At 44.2% G+C, this 26,621-nt stretch overlaps 1 protein-coding gene across 3 annotated transcripts; it reads right to left on the bottom strand.

Annotated features, from left to right (window-relative positions):
- Window positions 1-918: 918 nt before the first annotated feature.
- On the bottom strand, window positions 919-26,403 carry LCMT2 (leucine carboxyl methyltransferase 2). Of its 3 annotated transcripts, none has more exons than XM_075050400.1 (14): window positions 26,297-26,403; window positions 25,874-26,001; window positions 23,638-23,719; window positions 23,101-23,281; window positions 20,586-20,742; window positions 19,991-20,180; window positions 19,456-19,563; window positions 17,612-17,702; window positions 15,157-15,414; window positions 13,975-14,205; window positions 10,081-10,178; window positions 4,240-4,427; window positions 4,015-4,150; window positions 919-1,307 (listed from the first exon to the last, which is right to left on the bottom strand). In XM_075050400.1, the coding sequence occupies exons 1-14, from the start codon at window positions 26,333-26,335 to the stop codon at window positions 1,140-1,142; spliced, it is 2,055 nt and encodes a 684-aa protein (XP_074906501.1). In that variant the 5' UTR covers window positions 26,336-26,403; the 3' UTR covers window positions 919-1,139. The 3 variants fall into 3 exon arrangements, with proteins under 3 accessions (XP_074906501.1, XP_074906502.1, XP_074906504.1); XM_075050401.1 differs by having other exon boundaries at window positions 17,612-17,654; XM_075050403.1 differs by lacking the exons at window positions 25,874-26,001; window positions 26,297-26,403 and adding an exon at window positions 25,503-25,583.
- Window positions 26,404-26,621: the final 218 nt, after the last annotated feature.

The raw sequence follows: 26,621 nt of genomic DNA, 5'->3' as shown, positions 1-26,621 counted from the left end.
TGGGTTCTGAAGTAATTGAATTTAAAGAACAAAAACAAAGTGATTCAAAAATACCACCTGAATTAGCTGGAGTTCCCAGAGAACTTTGGAGTACATCAGGAGATGAAGTAGGATTATTGAAATCTGCTGAATGAGTTGTGATAAAAACAAAAGGAGGGACTCCTCCTTCAATTTGGCAATATCCAATTATAAATGAAGCCATTCCCAGCACTGAAAAACAAATTGTGCATTTTTTGGAAAAGGGGATTTTGAGAGAGTGTCGTAGTCCCTATAATACCCCAATTTTGCCATAGGGTATTTTAGAAATCTCCCTTTCTCATTTTCTAGTTTATACTCCAAGGAATCTCTCTCCAGTAGTTTTCCACAGGGCTTTCCCCAAAATAAAAATGTCCCTGAACTAATTTGGCCATCCTATATAAAATACATATAGACAGAAGCGTATGTCTCTTCTCAAGAACATCATCCTAGTTTGAAGACTGTTCTCAAACACTGTGTTCCAAGCACAGTCTCCTCATCATGGCACCTTCCCAGGCGTAGAAGAACAGTTCAAATGTTAGCAATGAGGCTGAGCTGTGATTTCACGTAGCATCCCCCCACCCCTCTCTTATTGGTATATCATTATGCTCCCAAGAAACAAGCAAGGGCTACAGCTAGCAGGGTCTGAGCTGCGGGCAACAAGTCAGAGGAGCATGAGTTTGTCGTATCTAGACTAGACATGACCTTTTGAAACATTAAAGTATGACCTACAATACACTTCCTTTCACTTATTTAATTATGCGTGACTGAACATTTCCAATGGCTTTTTGACTCGGTGATTTCACTGTACCTCCAAGTCAGCATGGTGCAAAGTCATGTCCCTTTTGAACACAGCACTGTTCTTCGTTTCACCTCTAAGGACTACTGCTATCACCACAGAGCTACTTTTGAGATACTTTATTTACAGCAACACAAAGAGTAGCACAAAAAAGAGACAGATGAGATATACAACCCCTTGTCGTAACTGTCCCTCCTAATCCCACCTTTACAAATGCATTCTGGATACAAAACCTTTGTGGAAAATTTTTGCTGCTCTTGCATGTACAAGCGAATTGATGTCTCACCACAGTGCAGCAGCATGGCTCAGTCCTGTTTGGTCCCAGTCAGTGGCTGGTCAGGATCTTGCTGAGGCTCAACGAGACAGGCTCTGGGTTCAGGTGCGTGCCAAAGGAGAAGCAGTTCCCACCACCACCAATAAGCAACAACTCCTTCTCATTTGGCAGAAAGACACTACTATGGTTATGTAGCATTAATGGCCACTCCAGATGCTCCTAAAAAAGGAAAGGGGATTTTGAACATACAGGACTTCAAAACATGGGTACCTTATACAATGCTGTAGAGATATTTCAGATGGTACTTTCATTAGAAAGTTAAGAACAACCACATTAGGTCCCATCTAGGACCATTTAGTCCACTATACCACTCACAAATGTGGGCAAAATTAGATAGCTAGAGAACACAGGAACAAGGAAACCACGATATACTCCTCTAGTGTACGCCACCCACCCAACAACTTGCAGTTCAGTGATTTTTAATGAGAGAATGTCTTTTTACTCCCTGAACTTTAATGTTTTTCCTTCCAAGAACACAGCCAGTCACTTTCTGAATCTGTGTAACCTTTGGCATCCATCTCCTGTGGCAAGGAGTTCCAGAGCTTACCTATGTTTCATATGAAGCACTCTTTTGAAGCATATTGCCTGCTAGCTTCTTTTGATGTCTCCTAGTTCTTAAATCAAAAGAAGCAATGAACAGTCATGGCCTCTTCACCACAAAGGAGACAGCCTAAAGTATAGTTATACATCTGAGGTCCACGAAACATCTGATTTATAACCTGTGTATCTGACAATCTGAAAAGAAGCTCTGTCGTAATGACCTCTAATATTCAAAAAGCTCAGCAAAGTGAACCCTGGAGACACACTTGTGGCAGATAACAGACTGTAGCAGTAACAAAACTGCTGTGTTGGCAATTCATTTATTGTTGGGGCCGCTGGAATCTGAAGAGGACAGGTTGTAGAGGCTTCCCTTGTAAAATGCTCAAGACAGAAGGCAACTTTTATGAGGGTACTCTCGTCTGTATTCTTGGAGAAAGGTTAAGGGATAGTAATTAAGAGAGATATATCTGCCCATGGTAACCATTCCACAGCTTTTTCAAGCACAGAGAAAGCTGTGAGCCAATGGTTTTGGTGCTATCACCTTCTAATGCATGTATCAAAGCAGTAATACTAATAGTATCCAGTATGCACAGAAAATCACCGACAATTCCAGTCTTTCAAAACTTGGGACCAATCCACATACACTGTACAGTACTATCAATACTTTAGCACAGTACTGGTAGGTTCAAGAGCCTACAGAGTTTCACCTAAGTCAAAGCAAACAGCCCATAAACAAAGGCAGCTACCAATCCATCTGCCATACCCATCCTCACTGCTATCCAACAAAAGTAGCCTATTTTATCTAAAGAACCCTAGGCCACTTAAAACTTCTGCTGTAGAGAGTAAGAAAAAACTAAACTACACTTAAGCATACTTCATGCTTTATGCCCTCAGGAAAATGCTGCAAGGTCAGCCAGATGCACGCATGCTATCCATTATAAACAACAAACCAGTCACAAATTCCAGTTTCACCAAGGACAGGATCCATAGGTACAGGTATCTAAAGAAATTCGTTTATTTACATAAAAGATAAACAAAAACTTGTCAAGCAACAGAAGCTTTCTCAAAGAATCATAGAATGGTTTGGGTTGGAAGGGACCTTTAAAGGTCATCTAGTCCAACCCCCCTGCAGTGAGCAGGGACGTCTTCTAGATGGGACATGGGACAGAGACAACTAGATCAGGTTGCTCAGAGCTCCGTCCAACCTGACCTTGAATGTGTCCAGGGATGGGGCATCAACCACCTCTCTGGGCAACCCGTGCCAGTGTTTCACCACCCTCAGCATAACAAATTTCTTCCTTACATCTGGTCTGAATCTCCCCTCTTGTAGTGTAAAACCATTACCACTTGTCCTGTCACTACAGGCCGTACTAAAAAGTCTATTGAAAGGCTGCAATAAGTTCTGCCTGGAGCCTTCTCTTCTCCAGGCTGAACAACCCCAACTCTCTCTCAGCCTGTCCTCACAGGACAGATGTTCCAAGCGTCTGATCATTTTTGTGGCCCTCCTCTGGACCCGCTCCAACAGGTCCATGTTTTCTTGTACTCCAGGCAGTATTATCACAGATGAGGGCTACTCACAGATTTAGACTAAGTTTTGCCCAGAGTATGCCAAAATCCTGCTATGTGACATCACCTGTATGACTGTTCTTCACTGAATCATAAAACAGAATCACAGAATAGTTGAGGTTGGAAGGGAAGTATCACCTAGTCCAGCCACCCCTGTTCAAAGCAGGCTTAACTACAGCAGGTTGCTCAGTACCTTGCCTAGTCAGGTTTTTAATATCTCCAATGATGGAGACACCACAGCCTCTCTGAGCAACCAGTTCAGTGTTCAATCACCCTTACAGTAAAAAGTTTTCTTATGTTTAAGTGGAGTTTCCAGTATTTCCATGCTGTTTTCTTATTGTACTTCAGGCAGCAGCTATAGCACGCAGCAATTTCCACCATGAAGTTTTTAATTAAATTATACCACAGACCTCCATAAAGACTAACTGAGGCTCTGGTTTGATCTGTTCTCTTCTTCCACAGACATCCTGAAATTACTACGCTTGTGCCCATCTCAGTTCTGCTCACCCTGTCTGGAATAGAGGAGCTCCATGCCCTACAGTCTTCTGCATACTCAGACTCTCCCTCTCTTAACACCATTATGATCTCTGGGCTGGCAAAAGCACTTCAAAATTAGATTCTACCTTGAACAGGGAATGTTTATTCCACTTACAAATTTGCCTATTTTGCATTCCCTACTCCACTTCAGGTAATAGCCCTAAAGTTACCATGTTCCTTCACACAACACTGTTTACCTTGAAAGAAAAATTTCAGTACTTACCACATTAATCGTATAGTCCAAGCAGAGACCAGTCATTAAGTCAATGACAGTGATGCCTGGCACAGAGGATGAGTGAAACCACACGCCACCAACAAGCAGAAGTCTTCCGTCATGCACATGTGCAGTATGTGAATACCTGTGAGTTCAAAATGAGATTGAACTCCATTAGTAACAGAGGTAGGTAGAGACAGGCCACAGATTCACTGCTGAATGCTGTCTACTTACCTTGGGATGAGAGGAGGGTGAGTCTCTACTGTCTGCCACTGAAAGCCATGCTCAAGCTCCCTCAGAAAGAAAACTGAACCTAAGGGCTGCTCAGCTGCTCCCAGACCTCCTGCAATTAGCACTCCTCCTTTCCAGCTACAGGCGCTGTGAGAGTGACGGCTTTCTGGTACTGGACCCCCAACAGGAATCTAGAAAAACATAAGTCCAAGGCTGAAGTTTGCCAAGCTAAGTGTCTTCTTCATGTCCAGGCTCTTAAAAGATCTCTTCTGTTGCATGTCCTGTGGGATGTAATATTCTTTCCTGCCACAGGATAGGAACAGTTGCTGGAGGGGAACAGAGTAAACATGATAGGGAACAATCAAAAAAACCCAACCTACACATGTTCCTCTAGGGACAGCTAAGCAGAAGTGTTTCCATTTACACCATCTCCAATATTTCTCTGGCCCTCAGCATATTTAATATCATTCAGTCTTTAGAGGGTTTTATTTCTGCACATTTATTAGAGGTTACTGTATTTGCATTCCTGCATGCTGCTTTCTGTTCAAGACATGCACCTGAGAACCACAAGTGTACAAACACATAGACTAATTCAGTGATCAGTAAAGCAGGTGATCGGTGGTTCAAACCACAGAGCAAGATAAAATGCTGAACTGCAGTACTAATATGCAGAAAGGAAACCTTTAGTGCTTGCACTAAAGGAAAAAATGTAAGATGAGGGGTTTAATGGAATATCATAGCAAACAAGCTGTGGAGAAAATTTTGGAGGCCATCTGGTCCATCCCTTTCTCCTAAAGCAAATTCATCTATTATCATCTGGAGAGATTGTTATTTAATAGTTTCAGAAAGTCTGCAGTGACAAGAATTTCTCACCTCTTTAGGCAGTCTAGGGCTGCTCTCCAGCCTCTTGTCCCCCAATTTGTATATATAACCAGGATTACTCTGTCTAGGTACAGAATCTGGGACTTGCTCTTGTTAAATTCCATATGCTTGGTGACTGGCCAGCTCTCTAGAATCACAGAATCATTTAGGTTGGAAAAGACCTTTAAGATCATAAAGTCCAACCGTCAACCATGCCCACTAAACCATGTCCCAAAGTGCCTTGTCTACGTGCTTTCTGAATACCTCCAGTGGATGGTGACACCACCACTTCCCTGGGCAGCCTGTTCCAATGCCTGACAACCCTTTCAGTAAAGAAATTTTTCCTAATATCCAATCTAAACCTCCCCTGGCACAACTTGAGGCCATTTCCTCTCGTCCTATCTCCAGCCACCTGACAGAAGAGACCAGCACCCACCCCACTACAACCTCCTTTCAGGCAGTTGTAGAGAGCAATAAGGTCTCCCCTCAGCCTCCTTTTCTCCAGGCTAAACAACCCCTGTTCTCTCAGCCGCTCCTCATCAGACTTGTGCTCCAGGCCTCTCACCAACTTGGTTGCCCTTCTCTGGACACATTCCAGCACCTCGATGTCTTTCCTGTAGTGAGGGGCCGAACACTGAACACAGTACTCGAGGTGCGGCTTCACCAGTGTCGAATACAGGAGAACAATCACCTCCCTGCTCCTGCTGGCCACACTATTTCTGATACAGGCCAGGATGCCATTAGTCTTCTTGGCCACCTGGGCACACCGCTGGCTCATATTCAGCCGGCTGTCAACCAGCACCCTGAGGTCTTCTTCTGCTGGGCAGCTTTCCAGCCACTCTTCCCCAAGCCCATAGCGTTGCCTGGGGTCGCTGTGACCCAAGTGCAGGACCCGGCACTTGGCCTTGTTGAACCTCATACAGTTGGCCTTGGCCCATTGATCCAGATCTCTCTGTAAGGCCTCTCTACCCTTGAGGGAGTCCACAGCTCCTCCTAGTTTACTATCATCAGCAAACTTAACTTAATGTACATTCAATTCCTGCATCCAGATCATCTGTAAAAACATTAAAAAGCACTGGCCCTATAATTGAGCCCTGCGGAATCCCACCAGGTGCCAGCCTGGTGTAACCCCATCTACTGCAACTTTTAGAGCCCGGTCTGTCAGCCAATTGTTCATCCATCATATTATGGACTTGTCTAGCTGTATGCTGGACATTTTGTCCAGAAGGGTACTGTGAGAGACAGCATCAAAAGCTTTGCTAAAATAATAAAAAAAAAACCAACCACATCTACTGGCTTCCCTTGGTGAACTAGATAGGTGACCTTGTCATAAAAGGAAATTAAATTAGTTAAGCAGGACTCTCCCCTCATGAGGCTGGGTATGACCAATGACTGCGTTGTCTCTCAAGTGTTTTTCAATAACTCCCAGAATAACCTTCTCCATAATTTTACCAGGCACCAAAGTGAGACTGACAGGACTGTAATTACCAGGCTCTTCCTTCTTATCCTTCCTGAAAATTAGGACATTTGCCAGCTTCCAGTCAACTGGGACTGGTTGCTCCAGACCCTGAAGATCACTGAAAAATAATGGAAAGAGTTCCTGTAATAACATCGCCCAGCTCTTTCAGTACTTTGGTATGAATCCCATCAGGCCCCATAGATTTATGTGCATCCAGCTGGAGCAGCAAGTCTTGAACAAGTTCAGAGTCAGCTGGGAGTTTATCATTCCCCCAGTCAGAGTCTTCCAACAGTGGGTTCCAGGGCTCCCAGAGCCCACCATCAGTGTTAGAGGCGAAGAAGGCATTAAAGTCTCCACTTCTTCTATGTCCGTATTTTTGAGGTGAGCGATCTCATCAAGTAACAGACCAATGTTATCTCTAATCGTCCTTCTGCTGTTAATATATTTTAAAAAGCCCTTTTTGTTGTCCTTCACAGTACTGGCCAGCTTGAACTCTAATGAAGCTTTGGCCACAGGAATTTTCTCCCTACAGTGGCAAACAGCATCCCTGTAGTCCTCCCATGTCACCTGTCCTTGCTTCCAATGTCCAGACACTTTCCTTTTCCACCTAAGTTCTAGAAGAAGATCCCTGCTCAGCCAAGCTGGCCTTCTGCCCCACTTGCTTGACTTCTGACACTTTGGAATTGCCTACTCCTGTGCTCTTAAAAAGTAACCAGCGTTCATGGACCTCAATGCCTTCAAAAGCAGAATCCCAGGGGACCTTACTAACTAGTTCCTTCAGCAGCCTGATGTCCCCATATCCAGCATCAAAGTTTTGCTGGCAGTTCTTCTCCTACGGCCAAGAATTTGAAACTCAACTACTTCATGGTCACTGTGACCAAGACAGCCACCAGTCACCACTTTGCCCGTGAATCCTTTGCTGTTTACAGGCAACAAATCTAGGAGGGCACCTTTCCTAGTTGGCTCCTTTAGTACCTGCACCAAGAAGTTATCTTCAGTGTGCTTCAGAAATTTCCTGGACCTGTTTGTGTCTGCTGTATGATGTACCCAGTTGACATCTGGGAAGTTAAAATCACCCATAAGGACAAGGGCAGCTGATCTAGAGGTATCTCTCAATTCCTTACAGAATAATTCATCAGTGTCGTTGTCCTGGCTGGCTGGTCGATAGTAGACTCCCACAACAACATTTGCTTTATTTGCTTTCCCCTTAATCCTTACCCAGAGGCTGTCAACCATGTCAATGCCAACTGCAAGTGCCATACAATCCCACCCCTCCCCTATATACAGCACCACCTCCCTGCCTTGCGTGCCCTGCCTATCCCTCCTGAAGAGCCTATAACCGTCCATCACAGCACACCAGTCGCAGGACTCATCCCACCAGGTTTCTCTTATGCCAATGATGTCGTAGCTCTGGGACTGGGCCAAAGCTTCTAGCCCCTCTTGTTTATTCCTCATGCTGTGTGCATTAGTATAGAGACATTTCACATTCGCTCCAGTGTACTCAGCACATCATGGAGCAGACTGAAGGACCTCGCTAGCACACCATCCCTCAAACACTGGCATGCCATCCTGTGGCTAATCATTAACAAGCCTGGTTTTAGCCCTTTCCCCCTTCAAATCTAGTTTAAAGCTCTTTCGATGAGCCCTGCTGACTCCTGTGCAAAGACCCTTTTCTCCCTTTGAGAAAGGTGCACCCATCTGTCGCCAGCAGGCCTGGTGTTGTGCAGACTGACCCGTGATCAAAAAACCCAAAATTCTGCCAGTGACACCAGTCACGGAGCCCAGTACTGATCAACTGGCTCTACCTGTTTCTTCCAACATCATTCCCTGCAACTGGAAGGATAGAGGAAAACACTACTTGTGCTCCTGAACCCTTAACCAGTCATCCCAAGGCCCTGAAGTGTCTTTTGATCGCCACTGGACTTCTTACTGCAACTTCATTGCTGCCTACATGAAAAAGCAATAATGGCTAACAATCCAAGGGCCGTACCAGTGTAGGAAGTTTTCTTGTAACATCTTTGACCCAGGACCCATGGTGACTGCAGACTTCCCTAAGAAGTGGGTCTGGTCAGCATATTGGGCCTTCTGTTCCCCTCAGAAGAGAGTCTCCCATAACAATGACGCATCTTTTTTTCTTAATGGAATGGTTTTGATGCAGGGTGTAGGCTGACTTAACCTTGGCGACACCTTCAACCTAGACGGACCATCATCCTCTTCATTGTTTCATTCCACGTCCAGAGCCTCATACCTATTGTACAAGGACACCTGGGAAGGTGAGGTAGTCACAGAGGAGATGTGCCTGGTGCACCAGGCAGGAACTTGTCACCATTCTCCTCTATCCCTTAAATCACCACATTCTGCCACATGGAGAGAGGACAGGGAATCTTCCATATCATGTGTCCTGTCTGCCTGACAGGTCTGTCCCAGGGAAGGTAGGGTGCGGTTCCAGTAGACAATCTCCTTCTCAGACTCCCTGATACTACTCAACCTGTTCTCCTCCCAGAGCTCCTCCACAAAGCGGGGGACTTCCTCTACCTGGATGCACCTCTCATAGGTGTGCCCACTACTGCTGTCCAGTACTGGTGTAGGAGTAGGGCACACCCTGCACCCTGACACCTGGGTAGCAGCATGTTCTCATGGGAGCTCTGCCTGGGAAGCTGCACCAGTCGTGGACATAGCCTCCTGCTGGGTAGAGGCCACCGCTCCCTGCCCGAGCCAGCAAAGTTACAGCGCCCTGCCACGCAAACTGCTGCGCCAAGCCCTGGCTGACACACCATGCCCTGTCTGCCTGCCCTGGTCACTAGCATACCTTAGGGTTTTCTTTTAGAGGTGGCGGGGGGTGCTTGGCTGTGGTTGCTCCTGGCCCTGTCTCTGCGCTCCCCTGAGGTTTCCCCAGTTCAGGAAACATCCCTGCACACAGCGCTACAGTGGCCACTGCAGATCGTGCTGGCACCAGAGCTGCTTGCCTTGGTGACTGAGAACGCTGACAGGGAAATCTTATCAATGTGTATAAAAGCCTAATGGGAGACAGGAAAGAAGACAGAGACAGAACGTTCTCAGTAGCATCCAGCAACAGGGCCAGAGGCAATGGGCACAAATTGAAATACAGAAAAACCCACCTAAATATAAAAAACGCCTCACATTTTCCTATGAGGTCAAGCACTGGAATAGGCTGCCCAAAGAGGTTGCATAGTCTGTTATCTTTGGAGATAATCAAAACCCAACTGGACAATACCCTGAGCAATCTGTTCTAGTTAGACCTGCTTTAAGCAAGGGTGCTGGACCACATGATCTTCAGATGTCCCTTCCGACCTCAACTATTCTGTGAAGACTGTACTCCACTAAATAGCAAGGTGTTTAGAAGTTAGCTCTAACTCTAATCACCGTGAAGTGTGACAGTACTGCCAATGCCATCCACTTCAATATGGTAATAACACTGTGATTTAGTTGGGCTTCCAATACAGCAGCATGCACCTGTGAAGTGAAGGCAATTTCTACTCCCCAGGGCCTCCCTAAGTTCTTACCACAGTGCAGGAAAGTTCCTGAGCGTGCAGGAAATACCAATCCCCTAGCACAGACTCCATTGCAGAGCGGCCACCATACAGAAACAGGTACTTCTCGCCTACGGAAAAAGACAACCAGGAGAAAAGAGAAGTTAGAATTTGGTATGTCACAAAAGCAAAAATTTTGCATTTGCATAGAAGGGAAGTTGACCAAAGTTAGAAATTAAGGCAGTCAGGCAGAAGTTTTCTACACTATTTATATTAAAACATCCTGCAACCCAATGAACATTTCCCTACTTTAGCAATAAATGCAAGAAATTGTTTCATAGATACAGGAATTACTCTTGTATCTAGATCTTTTATAAGACACATGAAAGACTAAATATTTTTACTAAAAAGCTGCATTCTTCACATTTGTGGTCATTCAAAAGACAGCCATCATCCACTTACATTACGTAGTTTCTGAATGTTAAGGTCTGAATGGAAATCACACACTGTAGTCCCAAAACCAAAAGGAGAAAACATGGTTTTTAATATACCTGATAGACTTAAGGAATGAAAATTCAGGCAATGGAAAGATTACACCTGCAGAACTAACAAAACTAGAAAACCCTAAGTACATAAATCATAGCAACACAATGACATTTATCCCAAGAAAACAGATAAATCCTCATAAGATAGCAAGAATGTGTGTTTGTTCACACAAAACAGAGATAATGATAATTTAAGTGTGTAGGAGTTAATCTGGAGAAGTCTCAAAAAGAAGGTACAAAAGTACTTTGGATAGATGTCAAGGATGTGCGTTAACTGCACTGTGCCCTGTCAGCTCACTTCTTCATAATGGACTGTGCAGATAAGACAAGTGTTGATCACTTACTTCAGCTACAAAGCAAAATCAGGGGAAAAATAAGATGATACGATACAGTCTGACAAAGACAAAACCCAATGTATTATTTACAAAATTTTATTTTCCCATTTAGCATTTGCTTCCTTGATGTAAAATATTGACCGGAAGGCTGAACTCTAAACTACGTTATGGTGTTAATTAAACACTGCTTCACAAATTCAAAATATGCTTCAGACTACACTAACAACTACTTAACCATTCCCCTGGTGTTCCCCTTCAATAGCTCCCTGCCACCTAGCGGAGAATTAAACAGCTTAAAGAAATGACAGCTTTCACCTTTGGGATTCCACCAAGTCCCACCACTGACTTGCTAACAACCGCTGAAGTTTTTGCCCCTTACAGTCAATATCTTTTACTAGACAAACCTTCAGCGTGCCATTGCAAGGCTTGATTTTAGACCTATTCAGAACTACTGAATATTTGTCAATTGCTACTAGAAGAGTAACATTTCTTCTGAGGCACCTCTCCTGGATTAAGAGCTAGGGATCCTGCTCCATAATGCTCCAGAATTAAAATATTATACTTCAGAGAGGAAGTTCTGAAACTTCTTTCTGGTGTGATCAAGCATGAATAACTTTAGCCATAAATGATCTCAAAGAATCGGTCTTCCAGAAGAGATTATTTCCCTAGGTTTCAATTCTACTTAACACTGGGTATTATGTGGTTTAAGAAATAGGAAATTATCATATTTCAAGTTTCAAGAAGAGATCTCAAAGCCTCTTCTAATTTCTTTTCTACTGGCAGGCTTGAGAAGTGGGCCAATACGAACCTCATGAAGTTCAACAAGGCCAAGTGCAATGTCCTGCACCTGGGTCAGGGCAATACCCCGCATCAATACAGACTGAGGATGAAGGGATTGAGAGCAGCCCTGCAGAGAAGGACTTGGGGGTACTGGTGGATGAAAGCTTAGATATGAGCTGGCAATGTGCACCTGCAGCCCAGAAAGCCAATCGCATCCTGGGCTGCATCAAAAGAAGCATGGGCAGTAGGTCAAGGGAGGTGATTCTTCCCCTCTGCTCTGCTCTCATGAGACCCCACCTGGAGCAATGCAACCAGCTTTGGGGTCCCCAGCACAAGACAGACATGGACGTATTAGAGCGGGTCCAGAGGAGGGCCACGAAAATGGTCGGAGGGCTGGAACACCTCTCCTATGAGGAAAGTCTGAAAGAGTTGGAATTGTTCAGCCTGGAGAAGAGAAGGCTTTGGGGAGACCTTACTGCAGCCTTTCAATACTTGTAGGGGGCTTATAAGAAAGACTGAGAGAGACTACAGGGCCTGTAGTGACAGGACAAGGGGTACTGACTTTAAACTAAAAGAGGGTTGATTTAGATTAGATATAAGGAATAAATTCTTTACTATAAGGGTGGTGAGACACTGGAGCAGGTTGCCCTGAGGAACTGTGGATGTCCCATCCCTGGAAGTGTTCAAGGTCAGGTTGGATGGGGCTTTGAGCAACCTGATCTAATTGAAGATGTCCCTGCCCAGAGCAGGGGGGTTGGAACTAGATAATCTTTAAAGGTCCCTTCCAACCCAACCCATTCTATGATTCTATGATTTACATAATGGCAGAACAGTATTCACCATTCTGGGTTTTGTTCCTTTAGTAGTAATTCATAGCGCTAAGAATTCTTAACATTTGCTTTTCTTTTCTTTTAAGCATCTGTTCATCATTACAAAGCCTTACTGACTAGCAGTGCTACGTTATGTGCTAAAAAGCTCACCTGCACACCCACAGAGGAGCATAGAGGCAAAACAAGGTGGGGGAACCCAAATAACATCCTGCCTCAGCTATTTCCAGACCCATCTCAAGAGAGCAATCAAGCCATAAAATGCTCATTTCCTCATGCACATGGGGAGCACAGAGAGGCAGCAGCAGTTGTGCAGGCAAGAGAACCCCAATTACACGCTTATAGAAGCAGACCATCTGTTCTGGCTCCTCCCAGGGCTGTCCCAGGAGAACTATCATCCCCATTGTCCAACTGTGAAACCCATCAAAATGAGTGAAAAGGACCAACTCTCTGGAGTACTTTTGAGGGGGTACTGCCTAGGGGTATGGGACACATTATAAGATGCTGAGGAGAAGCATTGGGGGTTTGCATAAGACTTAATATGGGATGCTCAGGAGGGGAACAAGAGGCAGGAAAAGGCATGGATTTAGGTGATTTGGGGAGGTACAAACACAGGAAGACAGAAGGATAAAAAGATAAAAAGGGCTAAACATACGTAAACAGGTTGCTGGTCAGTATGCCTGTCTGGCCACATCCTGCACCTTAAACAGGAACAGCTGAAATGAGTCTTTTTCATCTGTGGGTAGGTGTGTTTGTGAAACTGGAGTTACAAGTATATATTGTAGCACTTTGAAAAATGCATTATGAGCTTTTTTCAGCACTATACAATCATACATACTTTTTGATTCCTGCCCTGCATCTAGAAAACTAACAAGATTGCAGGTCATCTATAATAAAAGTCATTATCACAAGGTACAAGTCAACCATGTATTAATGGCATAGATGATTGAAATCCTGCTCAGTTGTTGGATCAACCAATTCAGTTGCTCAGTTCAGGAAACTCAGCTGAGACTGTCCAGTCTTTCCCTTTTGTCTCACAAACACTTTCAGACTTGACAAACAAAAAAGGCACAACAAGAACTGGGTAGATATAAGGAAAATACATTCAAATGAAGTTTAAGCCTTAAGTCTTTAAGCCCAGGAAAACAAATCACCACTGAACAAAATTTTTTATGAAATGTAATTGGATTCTCTAAAGTGCTGATGAATCTATCAAGATCATATTCTTGCCAAAATGTTCAGCAAAAAGCTATTGTTTCAGCCAAAGGAATACTACGCACCAACATTAACTGTATAGCCTGTACTACATAAAAAGTTAAGGCAATATCATGACAGCTTGCCTTTTAGACCTCACTGTCTGGACAGGACTGCTCCATATATTCTGAAATTTGTATACTTCCGCATACCTACAGCCATTTCCACTCTTTCTAGGCTTTTTACCTTTGAATACTACTTCAGTTGTACTGTGTCTCCAACGCAAAGCAGCTGGTTCAGCAGCAGGCTGCAGACTTACAAGCTCCACTGTAATGTCATCTGGGTCTGATGCATTACAGGTTTCAGGGAACTTTAGCCACAACATTCCCAAGCCTGCACTTGATGGGGATGTTCGTCCTCCTACCACCAGGGCCAGGCTGTTCGAGAGACATGACACAGTATGGTACAACCGCTCAGCTGTGGAGATACAAAAAAAATCACAGTTCACACAGATCTTTCTCCCACAAAATTTACAGAATCATAGAATCATTCAGGTTGGAAACGACCCTTAAGATCACCATGTCCAACCGTTAACCTAACACTGCCAAGTCCACCACTAAACCATGCCCCTAAGTGCCACATCTACATGTCTTTTAAATACCTCCAGTGATGGTGACTCAACCGCTTCCCTGGGCAGCCCATTCCAATGCGTGACAGCCCTTTCAGTGAAGAAATTTCTCCTAATATCCAATCTAAACCTCCCCTGGCACAACTTGAGGCCTTTTACTCTTGTCCTATCACTTCTTACTTGGGAAAAGGGATCGATATCCACCTCGCTACAAACTACTTTCTGGTAGTTGTAGAGAGCGATGAGGTCTCCCGTCAGTCTCCTCTTCTCCAAGCTAAACAACCCCAGTTCCCTCAGCCGTTCCTCATATGACTTGTTCTCTAGACCCTTCACCAGCTTTGTTGCTCTTCTTTGAATGCAGTCCAGCACCTCAATATCTTTCTTGGAGCGAGGGGCCCAAAACTGAACACAGTATTTGAGGTGCGGCCTCACCAGTGCCAAGTACAGGCAGATGATCGCTGCCACAGTACTGCTGGCCACACCGTTTCTGACACAAGCCAGGATGCTATTGGTCGCCTTGGCCACCTGGGCACATCGCTGGCTCATACTCAGCTGGCCGTCGACCAAAACTGCCAGGTCCTTTTCTGCCAGGCAACATTCCAGCAGCTCTTCCCCAAGCCCGTAGCGTTGCATGGGGTTGTTGTGACCCAAGTGCAGGACCCGGCACTTAGCATTCAGAACCTGCAGATCTCTTTGACTGCCAGCATAATTGCACTGTGACATCACTTTTCCACTAGACATCATTTTGTTGTTAGCACAAAAATGTCTTCCTTACACTTGCCATCAGTATGGGGACTCACCCCATCTTTTATCAGGATTTTCCTTTTTCACACAGCCAGCTTTCCAGTAGCCTGCATGCTTAATTAACACATGAAAATTTCTCATACGGCAGTGCTGTCCATCCTCCTCCCCAAAGCCTCCAGTGGTGAGAATCACATTGGGTTTTATAAGAACAGAGTGGTGACCATAACGTCTCAGGCCAGAAATTTCAGAGTGCATTGCACACACTGCTGCAGTGATACTCCCAGCCATCCTGACAGTCTCATCAAGATGAGGAACTGTAAGCCAAAGAGAAACAAAGAACTTATGCACAAGGAAGAACCAAGGACTACGTTTTAAATGCGAGATCAAGCAAGTCTGTTCAGCTTTTCAAGAAGACAAAATCATGAAGCAAGTTGACAGAGCACACAGACAATCTGACATGCCCTCAAAATGAAGCTGTAATTGTTTAAACTACCACTGTGCCAACTTTCAACTTCTGCTTACTGCTCCCTCAGCTCCTGACAGTTCTGAGACTGCTTTAATGGGGTGGAGGTAAGACTGGCTAAAAGACTGCAGTGTCCTAAACTGCTGTAGCAAGATAGGAATTACTGCAATACCTTCAAAAGGAGTACCTTTCTGATGAAGACAGTATTTGGCTACTTAATTAGCAAAGAACAGCAGAAAAAGAACAAACACCTGGAAGCTGGATTTCAAAGTTTCTTGCTAGAATTTGATCCTACCTTCACAAAAGCATTGAAATAAAGCTCTAAAGCATGAAGTATAATCTCTGTTAACTCCAATGGTCGTACTACAAGAGAATATTTTCAGTTATGTAAATATCTTCTCTCTAAATACTATATCCCTTAGTATGAAACAAGCTTTCAACACAGGACTCTAGCTCACTTTGCGTTTTACTAATTGTTTTCTTTTAATCAGTTTTGAATTTGCATCTTCTTCGTTTCAATCAAGTGACTTATTCTTGTGTTATAAGAGATGATGAGGTGGAGGAGAAGCAGCACTCAGTCTCTTTTTTTGTATGCCATACCCAGAAAAATTGCCTGAATGTTGTTTAGTACAAGACACTACTTTCTGTTGTTTGATGAAGTAAAAAATTTCATCTCCTTGGGCTTAAATCTCTTTCTACAGATGGATCTTTTTAAGACTGAGGGTTTTTTTCATTTTGGAAAATATACTTAAATCATGCTCTGTTTGGAAGATTTAGTACTTGCACTGTCCTGAACAGGGACCCAAACCTATTTGAGAGGATAGCTGGGGGCACATACTGGTATTTGAGATGCACTTTTTGCCATTCCCAGTAAAAAATATCTAAGCACGGATAATTTACTAGATTTTGAAGGCTCTTGCTATCAGTTTTGAATACAACAGAGACAGCAGCAGAAAGACCCTATTCCTGTCTCTAATGAATGAAGTGTCTTCACTGTGTTAATGTCAGTTAAGCAAATGTCAGATTGTTTTTTTAACGTAAGGATAGGTCCTATGCATTTAGGAGACTTTCAGGTTTTAACATAAGGACCAGTGACAATCACACGGTATATTTAACCACACCCACATTCATTTAGCTTTGGTTTCACTACATGTTTTCACACCTAACCAAGACACAACACAATGGATTCAGTAGCCTTGTTGGCTTAAGGAATGCCATCCTGCCTTATCCTTTTGTGGCTGCTTTTCCTGCTCCCTAAAACACAGATTTCAACTGAAAGTTGCAGACAGAACTACTTGTGGTGCTATACTGTGAACAAGACTAGTGATGTGAAACAGGTTAAAAATAACCTTCTGTTTTCCACCCTGAAAAAGGAAGCAAGCAGCTAAAAGCAGGAATTTCTTGGACTGCTACTGCTGCCAAGTCCTTTTTATCATGGAAACACAGTCTTGGTCTTGGCTTTTCCCCAGAGGTACCACTTTTCTCCCAGCTGATAAAAGCAACATACAGATTTAAAAGCATTTCAGAAACAGAAATACTACACGTACAATTCCACCCACAGGGGATAACAGAACAGAAACTGTGACACGCTCCTGAGTGCTCTGCTGAACAATACTTTGATAGTGCAGTAAGTAAAACATAACAACCTTTTGGGAGCTGGAAGGATAGAATGGCTCAGAGAGTCATGTATGGAGGCAAGTGGGAATAAGTTGAAAAGGGAGAGTCTGTGGGATCCCAAAAATAGGAGAAGGAACAGAGCAGACTGGCATTGCAGCCATGCACTAGAGGGCCCCACGTATGAACAGAAGGAAGAGCTGTTCAGACTGGAAGGTTCAATGAACTGAAAGAATTAAACTGATCAGAACTACCAGAGTCAGGATGTTGCCCTGGCCTCCCTATGGACAGCAGAACCATTGTTAGAAGGATGGAGAAAGCTACTTGCATGGCAGCATCCCATCTGTTCCTTCCAGAGTTTTATTGTCTCCTAAAACCTCTCAGAGAAGCCTGCATGACATAAAAGAATACTACGAAAACTAGTCAGTATGTACCTGTCATATTGGATAACAACGGAGTCCAGGAAGGTTCCATCCCCTTTGATGCAGTCAAGACAAAGTAATGAGAACATTTCAGATGCCATTCCTGTAGCAAGCCCAAAGGAAAAAAAAAAAAAAAAAAAAAAAATCCCCCTCAAAATCTCAGAGCAAGCAGTAGTAAGGATCTCAGAATGGCCAGGGTGATCAAATCAAAGACCAACCTAGCCTAGCACTGTTTCTAACAGTGGCCAAAATCAGAAAACTAAAGTTGAATCTGCAAAAGAGCAAGTATATAAATACTTTCCTCAGTCCAACCTTCAAAAATTTACAGCTCAGGGATTTTCTAAGCAAGAAGCTGTGTCTTTGTATTGAACAATCCTTAATGGATTTCTCATCCACCAACCCATCCAGTTGGTCTTTGAACTCACATAAACTCCTATCACCTCTAACATGCTGTGGCAAGGAGTTCCACAGCTTAATTATACATTGCATGAGGATATATTCAGCCAACTATGTGACTGGAAGGTATAACCATGAATTTAAAGGGTGCAAGAAACCACAATATTGGCATCATGGGCCCAAATTCTACCAGAAGTAAAAACCATCTTTTGAAAAGTGATAGCCAAAAATTAATGTAAATACCAAAAATGGAAGAATCCACTATTTGTCCCTAGGCTAATTATTCTAAAAATTAGTCGCCCTCAGCACTAAGTGTGTATTTTACATTTCTTATCTAATTTGATCAAGCTTGTTTCCAGCAAGACCTTGACCTTACTTTATCTCAAGGGCTAATTGTAGACCTCTCTGTAATCACGTATCTTACTCCTATGCACATTTTTTCAGCTTGGACTTGTGTACATGTTAACCTCCTCTATAAGGAAAATTATAAAAAGTCCTTTCTCACTGTATGAGCAATTGCCTTGATCTACAATAATTCTTGTACACATTTCTACAACACTTTGCAAATCTGCCAGCATCTTTCAGTCATTCCTTTTGCATTCATGAAGCAGAGCAGATCCTGCATGTTGGCAAAATAAATGCAAGCACATTAAATTGTTTTCATACTGTAGGCTGTTAAGATTTCTAGAGAGAATTATAAACAGAAAACCACAAAATCGAAAGGGAAACTTGTAGTAAGTATAGGGAAACTTGTAGTAAGTATCCTACAGGATATTTATCTCAAAGTTACTCAGTATCTTTGACTTACCTTCTCTTCTAGACTTCAAATAGTCACAAACTTTGCCAGCAACTAACATTAAAATGGCAAAGAATAGTCATAGTTAAATTTCAATCATTAATATAGGAATACCTGTACAAAGTCAGACAAAAAATATCTGAACCTAGTAATCTGTATCCAGCAATGACAAACAGTAATAGCCTACGGAAATACAAGACAGCAGTACAAGTGCAATCTACTTCCCCCAGGAATGGTCCCAACCATTTGCAGTCAGGAACCCCACATCAGGCGTACTTTTACGTATTCAGTAATCCTCAATGGATTTCTCTTTCATTAAAATAATTGCCCCTTGAACCCATGCAAACTTTTAGCATCTACAACATCTTTTATACCACCAGCCAGTCTGCTATGCTAAGACTGTCTCCTTGAAAGACCACTCACTGAGGAAGGAACACGAAGCTTTTCTAGCACCAAAGAGAGTCTTCTTCCAATGCTACTTGCCCCAGCTTTACACTGAGCTTCCTGGAGGCTCTGTATTAACTAAATCTGATTCAAGATCCTTTCTGCCTACATGAACACCTATACCTCAGAAGCTCTTGTACAGAACTGTGATTATAAGAAATTGCAGACACCTTACCACATCAAAGCTAGGTCACTGGTGTTCAGAATAAAGGAGGGTTACCTCGTATTCATCAAAAGGCTCCAGAGCCTGCACTCTTTGCTGCTCATCTTCCGGAGTACAACAGGTGAAAAACTCATTCATATCCATGACACTGCACTCAGTCCAGCCCTAAAACAGAAATCACTCAAAATTATTACCTCTGGAAGGATAGAGGATCACTTTGCAGAAGAAAACAAAGACCCTGAAATAAACACCTGCATGAGCCTTTAAGACTGTCTAGCTGGAACAACAGCAGCCCAGAATCTGGTGAAGATAGATCTCTTACCTGTAAAGCTCTTAAGAACTTAATTTATTATATCTAAAGTCTCACAGGAACCCATCTTGCCTTAATCCCATACCAGAAAGTAAGCTGCAAGTTGGTTGGAAGGACCTTCAAATGACTAGTCATGCTACTAGAGAAGGCAGTGTCTCAGCCTTGGCCCTGTTTGCTTCAACCCGTAACTGACACAGCTGATGACTTCTGAAATTATTTAATGTTACAATCTTTCCCAGGTAAATCATGCTTCGTGTGTGCCCTAGAGCTGCAGGTACTTACCTTTTCAAAAAAGCGCCTCTGCTGTGCCTCACAATCAGGGTACTGTGCCAAAGAATGAAGTACTGAGTTCAGCTGGCTAAAATGCTGCTGCATGACACGTCCAAAGGGGTCCTCTGGGTGCATCTGCTCATACAGCAGAAAGCATGCCTGAGAGAAATGCTCTGCTGCCCATTGAATCAAGGCATCTGACCTGTCAGGCAGATTGTGCGTAAGAAATTAAATAACTGAGGGCCCACCTATCATCTGGCAGATGCAATACATCTTCCTGCAACACCACAAAGCATGCTATTAAGGCATCCTGACAGAGGTAATAGACAAAAGAGAATCCTGTGCTGGGGACTTACGAACATCTCCTCCCCCATCTGTGCAGAGAATTCAGGGGATGAGAAGAAGAAGAAACTCAAAATCACTCGTTCGAGGCTTTTCTTCTTTTTTCCCTCCCTTTTAGAATGTAATGTGGACATCAATTGCCCCACCACAGAATTCCTGAGGCTTTACTTATAAGACAGCAGGTCTCCCAGCCCCAGGTGATGTACATACAGAGAAGCTTGTTCTTTTCATTTTACCACCTAGCTAACAGGATAATGCAATTGACCTGCTATTTTCCATGTAGGTGAGCACCACCTCTGCTATGAAGAGGGTGGGGATTCCATTGTCCAGTCCTGCTTCCTCGAGGACTCTCTCCAGCTCAGACAGCTCTGATAAATCCACTCCCAGTAATTTATAATCCTCTCCAGAAAAGGCAATGACTCCTGGGAGACAAAAATGATACAATTTCACTACAGCACTGATGCAATACTGAGACCAAAAGGGACAAGTAGGAAAATCAACCCCACAGGCAATTGCTCACAAGGCTGTGCCCATCAAGTCAATTTCTTTGGGACATGTACAAGAAAATCCCCATCACTAAATGAACCATAAAGGGATAGTGTCAAGAAGCGATCCCTTAGATGCAGACCTAAAACTCCATTATTCCTAATGCAAATTTCACCTACAGATTTCTCATAGAATTATCACATTTACTATAACAACAAAACTTTATCATATTTACTTTAACAACATTTTTATAGAACTACTATAATTCAGAATCAAATCTTAAAGGCTGTCTTTTATAGACCTCTCAGAAAGTACCATTGCTTTGATAGAATTTGAATGGTTTGCCTCACAACCATAAAACCATCTTGAGATTTTGGGGGTCTGTTTGTTTGTTTTTTAAATAGATGTCATTTCTGTAAAATGGCATTGAATCCTGAACCAACACATGCTAGCTGTGTGCAAACACCAGGACTAATCTCACAGATCACCATTCTCAGGAAATAAGGTCCAATTTATGATTTGCAAGCATTACCATGACATACCTCCGTACTCCATAAGAGCATCATAAGCTATAGCTTGTTGACCTGTTTCAGCCAAAACCAAACATAGACAAAGCTAATTGTAAAGTACATTTAGAAACCAGCTACTCTGTACCAGTACAATCCAACAATTAGACCTGTCCTGAGAACTGTTAATCTATACTGTTCTCAAAGGCATCCATTACCAGAGGCAACATGGCCTTCTTCAGAAGCCCGTCCCAGGGTTCACCGTTAATTTCTTCTAACAACTAACTTGTCTATCCATCACTTCCTGCCCTTTGGACACAGAGAACAGGGTATTCCCAACTCTTCTGACACCCCACCCACCTTTTAATTTAAGTACTTGAAGATTATTGGTATGGACAGAATTCTTTGCCACGGGATGCTGCCAATATTAAAAACATGAATGGATTCAAAAGGAAACTGAACAAGCTCATGGAAGAGCTACTCACTAAGACTTGTTCAACTGCTCACGGGAGCCAGGGACTTGTGCTCTGCACCCACCTCTGTAGCTGTCTTCCATCTGTATTTAAATTGATTATTACAATCTAAATGTAGCAGCTTACATATGTATGTCCCTATTGTATTTCATTCCACATTTTCCAGACCATTCATGCACTTTGTCAAAAACCTGCTCTCATCCACCATATTGCAACTTTCCCTATTTCTTGCTGGTTTATTACATTTTCACCTTCTACAGCATATCATCTAAAATATTAACGGAAACCTTGAAGGAAATCAGGAGAAACCTCTAGTGAATCCCATACTTTACATTCATCCATTTTGCCACTGAACTGCCCCTTAGTACTTAGCTAGCATAATAATCCTTTCAGCTCTGCTTAAATTCTACAGTAGTTTCATAAGGCTCATTTTTTCCTGCCTTGGAGGGAAAAAAAAAGTCAGGTAACATAACGACTAATGTTTTATTACAATCAAGACACCTAAGAATCATAGCTTCTCTCCTACCCATAAAGCCCATAAATCACAGTATAATTTAGGTTGAAAGGGGCCTTTGAAGGTCATCTACTCCAACTCCTTGCTCACAACAGAGTTACCTGTATCAGGTTGCTCAAGGCTTTGTCCAGTCAAGCTCTAACTATCTCCAAGGGTGGAGATTCTACCACCTTTCTGGGCAACCTGTTCCCATTTCTAACTACTCACATGGCAGAAAAAAAAAAAATTCATTATACATAACTGGAATTTCCTTTGTTGCAATTTGCAACCATTGCCCCTTGACTGTTTGCTTCGTGCCTCCAAGAAAAGTCTGGCTCCATCTTTTCTACACTCTCCCATTAGGTAGTTGAAGACTGCAGTAAGACTTACCTCCCTCCCTCCCAACCTCCTTTTCTTAAGGGAGAACAAACCCAGTTCTCTCAGCCTCCCCTCCTATCTCATGTGCTCTACCACTTTATAATTTATGTGACCTCTCACTGGACATGCTGCAGTTCGCCACTGTCTTTGTACTAGTGAGCCCAAAGCTGGACACAGTACCTCAGAAATTGTAACAGAAAGAAACTGAACTTGGTTTGATATAATACGCTCCTGACAAATCCATTCTGGCAGCTATACATCATCTTATTATCTCCCAATGCTTATGAATGATTTATTTGTCCCAAAATTTTTCAGAAAATGAACATGCTTTTCATCTACAACTTCGTAGTTCCTCTACCATCGTATCTCACTTTTTAAAGGCTGAAGCTATGTTTGCTTCTTCTAAACATTTAGTATCTAGAAAACCTTCCATAAATATCGTACCTAATTCTTCCCCTCCAGTATCTCCCACCAGTGCTGACAACTCTTTCATTCTTTTGATCAGAGTAGCTTTCTGGCATGCCACACTTGGGAAATCCACCTCATATACCACAGTGTGATGCAGAAGACCTATGTCCTTCAAACGGAAGTATAAGGAGTCAAAGCCAGCACCTAAAGACAGGATCTGCAGAGAAAGTATCAGAAAAAAGTTATACGCAACTCTAGCAGCATCCTGAGCATCTAGGTGTGAAAAATATTCAATCACATCATCTGTAGAGTGACAAAATCAGACGATCTCCTGCAAGAGGTAGAAGAATTTTGTGTAGTTATTGCCCCCTCCCAGATACTTCTGTCAAAGGGACAAATGGGCAGCCTCAGCAGTGCCAGTCAGATTCTCTGTGCTCTTCAAAAAAGATCCTCTTCTAGGAAAGGATCACAACAGATGCACTAACAAGCTACTGCAGTGCCAAGATGCCAAAAAAAAAGACTTTTCACATATACAGTGGAAATTGCTAGTACACCCAGACAAAGAAAATGCACCTGTGTCCTAGGGTGGCTTTGGGTCTTCAGCAGGAAGTCTTGAATGCAGTGATCTACAGCACGGGCACGGATGTAATAACCCCTGTGGAATGAAATTCTGTTGTAATCACTGTCCAGGAACCCTTTTTCTCCAGCACTGGCATCCTCCATTTCAAAAAAACTGATTTTTTCTCTCTCAGCTTCTACCCAATAACCCCACATTTATAGACCTGCACTGGGAAACGTCTGATGATTTGTTTTATCTAGAGCTTGTTAATAAATACAGATCTCCTGTATTCAGTAAGTGTATTAACCAACAAGATTATGGAAAACCCAGAGAAAACGTGTAGATATCCTAGCTGGACCTGTTCTGTTTTACATAAATAAATACTCACTGGATGAAAAAGTAAGAATCCAGACAGTTAGGATGCTCCCCTGCAATGTGGGTGGCCAATACCAGAGTTCCTGCCCCAAATCAGATGCCATAACAATATGAAATTAACTCCTTTACTTACAAGAGGCTATTGGGTATAACAAAATGAATGACACTGTGTGCAAATGCAGTGAGAGGTGAACAAAAAAGTCAGGAAAGGAATTTCATTCTCTGTTTTCTGAATGTATGGAAGTCTAACTCCTGGAAAGTGATTACTATTTGCCTAGTCTGGTAGGGACTGGTGTCTCTCTTTCCTTGGCATTCTCTTTTATTGCGTTTCATCATGTCCCCACCAGGCTTACCAGTTCCTATCACCCCCTTTAGCAAGCAAGTTGTCATCCCCATGCCTCGCAGGCACTAAAGACTTCACTAGATACTCTAAGATGTCCCAAAATTCATCATGACAGTGTTGACAACTGCAATACATAACTCTTTCTATGAATTTAGTTTGGCATGCCAATGCCATGTGACAAGTCAACACAGGCTCAGCTTCCTGACGAGCAACACTTGTTTTCATAGGCCTGCAAGCTTCTGCTTGAATACCACTTTTTTTTTTTCCCCCCCTTGTCCTGGTTTTGGCTGGGATAGAGGTAATTTTCTTCTTAGTAGCCAGTACTGTGTGTTTTGGATTTAGCATGAGAATAATGCTGATAACACACTGATGTTTTAGTTGTTGCTAAGTAGCGCTTATCCTAAGTTAAGGATTTTTCAGTTTCCCCTGCTCTGCCAGCAAGCAGGTGTACAAGAAGCTGGGAGGAAGCATGGCCAGGACAGCTGACCTGAAAGAGCTGAAGGGATATTCCATGCCATAGAATGTCATGCTCAGTGTATTAACTGGGGGGAGTTGGCCAGGAGGGGCAGACTGCTGCTCGGACATCAGTCAGTGGGTAGTGAGCAATTGCACTATGCACCACTTGTCTTATCTTGTTGGTTTTTATTTTATTCCTTTTTGTTATTATTATTATATTTTTATTATTATTGTAAGTATTACATTTTATTTTACTTTTGTTATTAAACTGTTCTATCTCAACCCACGAGTTTTACTTTTTCTTTTTTTTCCTATTCTCCTCCCCATCGCACTGGGAGGGGGGAGGAGCGAGCAAGTGGCTGCGTGGTGGTTAGCTGCTGGCTGGGGTTAAACCACAACATCCCTGAATGAAATTCCTTTAGCAACTCACAGACACTTTGACTGCATTAAACTATTAGCCTTGTATTACTTGTAAACTCCACTACCATGTAAGTGTAGAACCCTCTACACATGCACATGAAAACATTCATGCTTGTGTCCTGCAAAGCTCCAGAGAAGACCTGCTGGTCAGTCACCACCAATTCAAAAGATAATACTGTTTCCCTGAGCCACCAAATACCTTACTGAAATTGTAATGTTCTTGAGAATTAATGAGAAAACCATTGACGTGCTAACATTTTTAGTACATTAGTTTTCCAATCTTACCGAAAGTAGTTTTCAGCAGCATTGAATACGGGAGTTAGGAACCAGTCCAGCCACACATTTCACTCAGGACAAAGCTTTCGATTTTTGCCCACAAGCCATGTAAAAAAAAATTACACTAACAGTCTAAAAAGGTTACCTTCCCAAGAGACAGTGCTCTGCAAGTTGCCACTCCATCACCATGCATACCTTCCTTAAAATGCATTTTAAAAAGCTGTGCCTTAAACAGCAGTGACAACTCAAGGGGCCCGGGGAATCACTAGGGCCCTTCTGCACCCCGAGAGGCGGGAGGCAGCGAGCCCCACGCCGACCCGCCGGCGCCGGGGCTCGGCAGCCACAGAAGCCGAAGGCCCCGCGCAGCGCCCGCTCCTCACCGGTGCACAAGCGGGGCTCGCCGCCGCCGCCGCCGCCCCACCAGGAGCTGCAGGAACCGGTCCTGGATGTAGCCCCGCGCCGCCGCCGAGCACTTGCTGACGGCGCTGCTGCCGCCGGTGCCCTGGACCTGCCGGGACAAGGACACGTTTAAGGTCCGCGGCGCCGGCGCTTCCGTCCGACGCCGCGGGCCGGAAAGCGGCCGGGCCTAGCGGGGCGGGACGGCGGGGCGAGGCAGCGCCGAGAGGGCAGTTACCCCCGGCGCCGCCGAACCCTGTTCACGTCCCAGCCTCCCCTCCTCTCCCCCCCCGCCCCGCGCCCGCGTTTGCCTCCCCTCGTTCCCCGAAGCCAGTCCGGGCCCCGCCACCCGCGCCGGGGCCACGGCTGCGCCGAGGGGCGGCGGCGCCCGGCCGAGGGTCACTCACGGCGGCGGCGCGCGGGGCCCCCGGACGCCCGCGGCCCATCCCGCGCGGGAAGGGCGACCGCACCGCCGGGCGCAGGGAGTGACGCGCCGCGCGCGGCGCCCGGCGGAGGGAGCGTCGGGGGCGGGGGGCTGCCGGTGGAGCGCGCCCCCTGGCGGGCCCGCCCCGTGCCTGTCCCGTCCCCGGGCGACTGGCCCGGGCTGGCCGCCCCCGCGTGGGATCCCGGCCCCGGGGTCCCGTCCTGGCCGCCCCACTCTCAGCGCTGCAGCCGCGGCACCCGGCGGACCCGCGAGCGCAGTCCCGTACCTGGGCCCGGTAGCGAGGGAGG

This window comes from Buteo buteo, chromosome 18 (assembly GCF_964188355.1).
Source record: "Buteo buteo chromosome 18, bButBut1.hap1.1, whole genome shotgun sequence".
Taxonomy (NCBI): Eukaryota; Metazoa; Chordata; class Aves; order Accipitriformes; family Accipitridae; genus Buteo; species Buteo buteo.
Note: the sequence above shows the minus strand (reverse complement) of the source record. Positions and strands in the feature narration are given on the sequence as shown.